Consider the following 9,181-nt stretch of genomic DNA (forward strand, 5'->3'; position numbering starts at 1 on the left):
AACTGTGCTATGAATGTCAATAAACAATAAATACACTATAATCATTTTAGAATTTATTTTCCATGATATCTCTTGGAACATTAAAACAATGTAAAATTGTATTTATTTTCTTTTTAAAGAGTTTTAAAAACCTTTTTGTACGAAGCATCATTCAAAAACTGTAAAAATGGCCTGTCGCTCAATATGATTGTTCTGCTTTTACTAGCTATTAAGGCCCAAAAAAGTCAAACTATCATAAAAACATAAACTTATATATAAAGCCTCAAGTATCCTTTCATTATTCATGAATGGGTTTTATTCTTAATATATGTAAAATGTTGTAAAAAACATCAATTTAGTCGGGTCGGCAGGTAGTCGTCAACCCTGTTACTTTTAATGAAAACACCCCTTCTGAGATAATTGACTGCTCCGAAAGTTGCATCATTTCCTGGGAGTGAAATCAGCTTCCGTTTGTGAACATGCTGGAGAAAAGACAAATAAGTGTCCTCTTACTTTAATGATTTTTCTTAGAGTTATATAATGTTTGACAGAGGGGGACGAGCTTATTGTGTCAGCCGTTTCCACAAAAGGACATGTTAAAAAGGTATTTGTTAGAAATTTTTAATGTACATAAATAACATGATATCAGCCTCTAATGAATGCACACCATGTGGTCTCATGACCTTCACCACATGGCTAGTAATGGCTGCCAAGAACATTTTTCGTCAACCCTGTTACCATTCTAGTGTAAAAGGTTTGATGGTTACAGGGTTGACAAAAGTATTTTGCAAGTACATGAAAATATACTTTCCTTACCAATAGTAGACATGCTACTAGCTGAGAGGGAAATTGAAAAAATTGTGCACTTGGTGACAAGTTTTTGAAATTTGGCATGGTGTTAAACTTGGTGGAGAGGTATAACATGGCCCAACATGGAACCCATTACAATTTGGAGCAGATCCAAATCTCCGGTGAGGGCCATATTTAAATTTGTGGCTATCCCATCATGGTTTTTGAAAACCTTACCCATACCTTACACTATGCCAAATTTCAAAAACAAAGTGCACAATTTTTTCAATTTCCCTCTCAGCTAGCGATGAAACTTGTAAAACCATGTATATAATGTCTACTATTGGTAAGGAAAGTATATTTTCATGTACTCGCAAAACCATACTTTTGTTAACTCTGTTACGTCAACCCTGTTATGCTAGAATGGTAACAGGGTTACCATTCTAGCAGGGCTGACACAATAAGCTTGTCCCCCTCTGTCAAACATTACATAACTCTAAGAAAAATCATGAAAAGAAGAGGACACTTACTTGTCTTTTCACCAGCATGTTCACAAACGGAAGCTGATTTCACTCCCAGGAAATGATGCAACTTTTGGAGCAGGCCAAACATGTTCAATGGATCAAATTCATTGTGACTGTCCTTTCAATATCCTTCGTGTTTTGAAAAATGCTAAAACCTCTCAATAAATGTCTCCAAAATATACTTTGATCAGTCATGTTGAAATAAAGGTTTATGAATGTCCCATTATCTTCATTAGACCCAAAGCTGCAACTTAAACTATCAGTATGGTAACTGTTGTCAACCCTGTTACTGAGGTGTCAGCCCTGTTATAATATAGTATAATATAGTGTCATAGTATAATTCAAAAAATGAAAAGACAAATGTCAAATCAACTCATTTTATATGTTAAGTAAAAGAAACCAGTAATCTACAGAATGAAATTTGGGTATTATTGTTTTGTTTCCATATTCTGTTCTTAAAAAGAAAGATGCTGTGAAAGTGTCAATTGCAAATGAGCATATTCATCCATGGATAAAACATAAACACCTCAATATTCCCACTGTAGAAACACACTCAGTGTAACAAGGGGAGATTTATCCTTCAAAGTATATCAGATTTGTTGTAAATATGCATTTAAAACATTTTCAAACACTAATTGGTGTATCGTAACAGGGTTGACAAAACACACATATGCATGTTGATTAAATGTAGAAAAAACATAAAAAATAAGATAGCCTGAGATGGCACAGCACATATTTCTGATAGGTAAGGATCTATTTAATCCAAAAAGGGTCATAAATAGTTTTAAAACAGTACTTTGAAAATCAAACATTAAGAATGGGAAATGGCACGTTTTCATATAATGACCCGCAGCATGTCCCAATTGCAGCCATGGAGAAGTCCCACAGAGCAGCTGACTTCACACAAGAGGAGCAGACGATCAACAAATATGAAGAGTTCAAGAATTTAACCCAAGCCAAAGGCAACACGGTAGGGGCTGCCAAAAGCCGTAAAGACGGCTGACTGTGTGAACGCATAAGTTAATAGGTTTATACACCGATCAGCCAAAACATTAAAACCACTGGTGGGTGAAGTGAATAACATTGATCATCTTGTTACAGTGCATTGTTCTGCTGGGAAACCTTGGGTCCCTGCATTAAAGTGAATGCTGCTTGATGCACCCCACCCACCCGAACAGCGCTGCAGACCAAGTAAACCCCATCATGGTGACGGTACTTGATGATGGCAGTCCCACAAATGTTTGATCAGACTGGGAACTGGGGCATTTGGAGGCCAGGTGGGTGCCTTGAGCTCTTTGTCATGTACTTTGGGCCATTCCTGAGCAGTTTTTGTGGTGTGGCTTGGTGCAATGTCCTGCTGGGGGGGCACTGCTACTGGGGGATGCCGTTGCCATAAGGGGGGGTACCTGGTCTGCACTAGTGTTCAGGCGGGTGGAGCGTGTCAGGTGGCATCCACATAAATGTCAGAGCCCAAGGTTTCCCAGCAGAACATTACACTATAACAAGATGATCAATGTTGTTCACTTCACCTGTCGGTGGTTTTAATGTTTTGGCTGATCGGTGTATATCTTATGACTTATGTATATTGTGTACAATACAATATCATAACTCATTTAGGACATGAGTAGATCTGTCTGTAATTACATTTGTGTATTCCACTTAGATGGTGTATATGACAATTTTAACCTCATTCTTTCAGTTCTAACCCCGGCAGTGCGAAAGGCACATGGGACAAATTAAAAAAACAACATAAAAACATAATTTAAAGCGGTAAGACTTATTCTCATGGTTTATAAGTACAGCGAGTAACCTCCAAGGCTTTAGTACCTTGATCACACTCTGTTGTTGGATAATATCAGTACAAAACGAGCACAGTAAAATGGCTTTGACATAGCTTGCAGCCAACAGGGGAAAAAAACAAATTGGGGAAGACAGGAGGGGCCCCTCCCACACAGGATTTCACTCCTGCTGAGGAGCTGGCCCTCTCCAACAAAAAGGGTCGCCCCTTAATGGAGGTAGTGGAGGGGGGAGTCTCCTTTGACCCTGGTGGAAGTGGCAGCACCCAACTGACCGCATTTGTACAAGGTGTGTGTCTGTGGGTAAACCAACTGACCGCATTTGTACAAGGTGTGTGTCTGTGGGTAAATGTTTAACTACTGGGTTGCTAATAAAACACAGTTCATTAATATAGCCTAAGTATTGTGTGATATACTTAACACGTATTTATTTTCTGTACAGTTGATGGGGAGACATTAGTGTTGCTGCCACCACTCACATACACACTGTCTCATACAGAGGTAACAGTGAAAGCAATAAGTCATATATGCTGGCATGTCAACTGTGGTAGCTGACCATGGATTAAATGGGCCATTTCTGTTTTCTCAGGTGGAGGACCCAGATGATGAGACAGTGTCTGTGAACTCAGAAAGAGTTTTGGGGGGTACACTTTAGTCCTTTGTTACCAATTTTATGCAGTTTTCAGTCTGCCCATGTTAACACAGATGGTGTGAGTGTGGACACTTTGATTATCTTTAATAATTTGATGGTGGTGGTATGCACATCAGACTATTAACAGTTTCAGGTGCTCTCTGTCCTAAAATTGAATTGCTTTCATTTCTATATGTTCATTTTGCAGGACGAGGGAAATCTTCCTCCTCCTGCCCCTGTGGCTTCCACCTCTAGGCTAGGTTAACGCTGAAGTTACCTCGTTAACTCCAAATCTTGCTTCATAGTACAGGCCTCAGGTTTGACCAACCTGTCACATTGGCTGTCTGGATAACCGGTACTACAGAGCTGGTTGTCAACCAGTTCAATCAACTCTGGGTTTTCCCATACAGCCACGAGCACATTCATGTGAAAGAGGCGGGGGTGGTTATGTCGAGCGACATCATCTGAACCATGAATGAAGGAGGCTGTTTCATATGATATGAGATGAAATGGTAGCAACTACATAGCAACAATGTTTGCCATTGTAAGACTGAATGTGGCGTGGGATGTAATTGCTATGAAAACACTGACCAATAATTCACCGTCGGCTGAGACTTAAATTAATTAGTACAGGTGTCACTGAGGTATGGGCCTCTGTGATATAACTATGGAGTATTTTTTGCTATTTAGCTGAAAGATAACAAAACTACTCTAAATATGTCGCATGAAACCCTCGAAAGTGATGCCAGACTGTTTCTGCTACTGAAGGCAAGGGTGGAAAGTAGCCCCATTAATCACTGATGACATTTATAACAACAGGAGGAGGAATTAACAGCGTGTGGATTGTTCTTCTAATAAAATATTATCTGTTTTATCCTAGTTCTCATCACACAGGTGTCTCATGTTATTTTGAGCTGCAGTGATGGAATCAGAGGGCACGTCAGCAACACTATCACTGTGGACTAAAATAATCTTTGCATAAGTTAAATTGCTGCTGAAATCATGTGTTTAGTGTGTAAACCATCTCTGTGTTCTCCTCCACAAAAATGGTATTTAAAGTCTTGTGTGTGATTTATCCTGGCTACATATGAGCAGAGGAAATGTCTGCTAGCTGCCAGGCTAATTTATACAGTGTAAAATGCTATAGGCTTGTGCTAATAATGTCAGCATGATTGGAAAATGTGTTTAGTACAAGACAGTTATTTTGTCAGTGAACCTTGTGAGCTGTAATGGAGCCGAATTTTATAGGCTAACGTTACCTTTGTTAAATGATGCTGTTGTTCAGAGGAAATGTCCACTAGCTGCTAAGCTAATTTATACAATGTAAAATGCTTCAGTCTCGTGCTGAAAACATTAGCATGTTGTATTTGTAGGAAAATGTGTCCAGATAAAGACAAGTGCTTCGTCTGTGAATGCTGCGAGTTACAATGAAGAGATCTGTGTACCTGTGTTTTAAATGGTCTCTATTAAGACATGTTTAATGTGTGTTTAATGTGTGTTTTGAATCAACTCAACTTTACAGCACTTCACAGAAACACCACGTCCGACTAGTGTGTTGGAGGTGTAACTGCAGAGTGACACAGACACACCACCGCACAAGTATAAATGCTCACAACGGGGTAGGTCAGGTGCGTAGGCTCTGCATAGAGCTGACGCACAATTAAGCAGATAAAATAATGAAGTGATGACATTTAATATCCAAAAGGTCAGCTTCACTGTGACTTCATAATGTTCTACATAAAACACTTTTCTGGCTATTACTCAAGGTCATATCATAGGAACTGATATTTAATTGGTGACACACATCTTCAGTGCCCACCTTGAAACTCTGCTGTATAGATCTTCTGTGCTGTCTGGGAACAATGGGTGTGAAGCATCATGTTTTCACAGACATTGATGTAAACTGTGCATGGAGACATACAACCATAAGGCAGTAATTCCAATTGCAATTATTTTATTATTACTAAAGTTAGGTGTTGGAACAGCTGGGGGTTCAGTGCCAGGAGAAGCCGGGGGTCAGTAGATGCCCTGCTTAACCTGCTGAGCCCAGCTACTCCATTACCTAACCTGCATGTCATCGGGCGAACCGGAGCATCCCGGAGAAAACCCGACCTAACAAGTGGAGAACATGCAAACTCCACACGGAGAGACAGCAGCCAGATGGATTTGAGGCCAGGACTCTTTCTGTACGTGCGTTTGCACTCAGGGTTTTTGGTGCACAAATTGAAAATGCACACAGAAAAACCTGAGTGGAAAAGCAGAGAATTGACCTTTTGCTAAGCCACGCCCCTTTGTGATGTCCCAACAAGCCCACACTGTAACTAACTGCGCTCCCTGAAAAAATGATATCATGTTTTTGGAAAAATGACATCGTGATTCCAGAGAGAAGCAGACAGAGGGATCTACAAAATGTGCTTGAAGGATATATCCAGGATGTCAAACTGACTCAGCAGCAACAACACCTTAAAAATACAAAGATATTAGAAGCTAAAGCCAATCTGCGTCCGGGGACGGGACTTAGCAAAGGGTCAATTAGTGAGCACTGTAGGAGCCATCCATGGTGTCCGGTGTTAATTTGTCCTGTAGGGGTCACTGTGTTGTCGGAAACATTCACTTACGGACAGGTGTTGCTTGAGGCGGGAGCACTCTTCTGACGCGCAACTTCAAGTCAGGTGTAGACTTTGGAGTTGAGGGTGGAGGTGGGCGCGGCACCAATTTTCTCACACAAGGCTGGGTCGTTTTGGTGAGGGGAGGGAGGACGGGCACACGACCAGACCTGTCTTCAGACTGAGACGGGGTCCTGTCAGCAGAGAGAGGGAACCGAGTGTGCCTCGATAATTGCGGAGGCTCACTCTGGTGCTCTGCTTTGGGCTTGTGCCCAGCGTCCACCTTCATCTCACTCAGGCCCTCTGTGAGCTTTTTGTTTTCTTCCCTGGCATGCTGATAAGTCACCTCGTACTTGACTTTTTCGCCCTTTAATGCCATGAGCTGCTTCTTGAGCTCTCTGTTGTCCCACTGACTCTTCATCAGCTTCACCACCACGTTATCCGGACGCTGTGCCAACGCGAGCTTTAGCTCCTCGATCTCTTCGCGCTGTTTCACAACGAGTGCTGCTTGGCGCTGCACACGGCGCTCTTTCTGGTAGCACTGCCTGTATTTATACAGCAGAAAGGTGGAATCATAGACTTGCTTTCCACTCCTCGCTCTGTCTGTGATCAACACAATTTTCTGCCTAAGAAGCTTCTCGAAAGCCTCTCTCAGTCCATCAATCTCAGTCTCAGACTCCCTGTTGTGCAGCGTGAGGGACTCAACTTCCTCCCTGAGTGTTTTCACTGTCTGCTCTAAGGAGTCTTTTGCAGCCTTCTGGATAGTGATGGTATGTTGCTGCTGCGATACCTGGTGCGTAGAGAGCTGCAGCTCTCTTTCTAACCTCTCCTTCTCTGTCAGGATCACCCTGTATTTCTTCTCCTCCAGCTTAAGGTCCCGTTTCACATTGTCTTTATATCTGTCCTGCAACACCTGTGTGTTCTCCAGTTTCCTACTGACCTCTATCAGCTGGTTGCGCACAGAGTCACAATCCTTCTTGACCTGGTCCAGCTCTCTGCCCATTTTTTTCTGATCCAAAGTCCTGGCTTGGATCTCCTGCTGCTGTTTTTCAACTCTTGTAGTCAGCAGATCAATTTCTCTCTGGGCCCTGAACAGATTCTCAAGGGTGTGGTCTCTCTCAGTCTTGAGAACGGTCATCTGGATTTTCATCTCAGTCTCCTCGTTCCTTTTATCTCTGATTTCAGTTTTGAGATCATTTATTTCCTGGTCCTGGTCCTTGATGCGTTGCATTGTTTCATCGGCATTCTTTTCAAGTTTTCTTTTGACTTTCTCGCCAATGTTTGCGTCACTTTGAAGCTTTGATATTAAGCTACTCTGTTTAAACGCTTCACTTTTGTGCAACTCAATTTCTAATTGCTGAGCATCTATAACTATCCTCATCTGATCCATCTGGCAGCTCATTTCTATTTGTACTGATTTAAGCTCATTTCTTTCGCTTACCAGGTTTTTAATTTGCCTTTTCAAGCAACTTATGTTATCCTGGTGAATTTGATTTTGGTCTTTCTGAATTTCAATTTCCTTTCTCAATTCTTCCGATTTTTGTTTCGCTTTATCAACAAATTCTTGACAAAGGAGCAGTTTTTTTACCTCTTCATTGTATGAATTACATCGAGCTTTCAGTTTCTTATACTTCTCCGTCATCTTGTCCCGTTTGGTGTCCTTCTCAATTAGCAGTTGTTTCTGCTGTTCAAGTCTTTTGGAGGCAGACATGTTTTGCCCCGTCAACACTGCTACATCGTGCTGCAGTGCCTGCACTTCCGAGGTCAGTTTCTTGTTGTCCGTCTCAATGTTACGAAACCTCCTCAGTTCATTTTCCTTGTGTTCTCTGAGGATCTTTTCAGCCGACAGTTGTTTTTCAGAGTCAGCCAAGGTCCCTTTCAAGTCCACAATTTGTTTTTCGAGCTCATTCTTTTCAGAACCCCACTGTGTATGGGCAGATTGAGATATCTGGAGCTCTTTATGCAATACGTCCAGCTCAGCGCTTTGCCCTCTGATAATAGCTTCTAGCTGAGCAATATCGTGCTCCGCTGAAGCGAGAGAAACAATCCTTTTCTGATGCTGTTTGTTTTGCTCCATTAAACTTTTCTCACGGTTAATGGCGACTTCCAGTTGCTCCTGTAGTTGAGCAATCCTACTTGCTTGAGGATCGGTGTTTCTTGCCCTATTCATTTTGACTGACGAAATTTCGCTCGTGTGTATGGTGCGACGGCGCGGGGAAGATTTGAACTAACGCGGTCAGATCAGAAAATATTATGGAGATTGGGTTGTACTTACAAACTTTTGAAGCTTTGATGTGAGGTGTCTTTGTGACATCACAGAACAAATTCCGTCACCCCGCCCCCTTTTGGCTACATTGTCATTACGTCACTTTGGAATCATAAGTCATCTGACATGTTTGTCAAAAATCTAGTTTTCATACATTATTATTCTGTGACAACTTATTAACACTGTGTGCGTGTTTTTTTGAAGTTCTATGCAGTTTTGGACTTTTTTATTTATAAAACAAAAAGGTTCTGTATCTCAAATCAAACTCTACCCTGGCTCCGTCAGGTTCTATCTGTGAGCCAATCAGCACTGAGAAAGCACACACAACAACCAATCAGGGTTGGCTTCTTTGTGATGCGACAGTGTCCTTTTCAGCCCTCTCTGCGGACTCAGAGCAGTGACTCAGCATTTTGTTTTGCGCGAACCCCTCTGAAGCGAGCTGGAGGTGGTGTGAGTGCGGTCCGTTTTATCTGCGCATTGTAAACGCAAAGCTCTCCGGGGCCGCTTTGCCTTTTGCCACTGTACTTTTGCCGTAGAGAGAGACCACACGCTACCTCAGCAGGACGCTTCAAAAACCCAAACACAACGGA

At 41.8% G+C, this 9,181-nt stretch overlaps 1 protein-coding gene across 1 annotated transcript; it reads right to left on the reverse strand.

The window, feature by feature from the left end:
* Positions 1–5,375: 5,375 nt before the first annotated feature.
* On the reverse strand, positions 5,376–7,556 carry LOC126394235 (tropomyosin-like). Its single transcript, XM_050050939.1, has one exon. The coding sequence runs from the start codon at positions 7,554–7,556 to the stop codon at positions 6,330–6,332; it is 1,227 nt and encodes a 408-aa protein (XP_049906896.1). The 3' UTR covers positions 5,376–6,329.
* Between the last annotated feature and the right edge of the window lie 1,625 nt (positions 7,557–9,181).

The sequence above is a fragment of the Epinephelus moara genome, chromosome 8 (genome assembly GCF_006386435.1).
Source record: "Epinephelus moara isolate mb chromosome 8, YSFRI_EMoa_1.0, whole genome shotgun sequence".
Classification (NCBI taxonomy): domain Eukaryota; kingdom Metazoa; phylum Chordata; class Actinopteri; order Perciformes; family Serranidae; genus Epinephelus; species Epinephelus moara.

Excerpts from the sequence above, each read along its gene's own strand:
- LOC126394235 (XM_050050939.1), bottom strand. The coding sequence starts at position 7,556 with ATGCAACGCATCAAGGACCAGGACCAGGAAATAAATGATCTCAAAACT.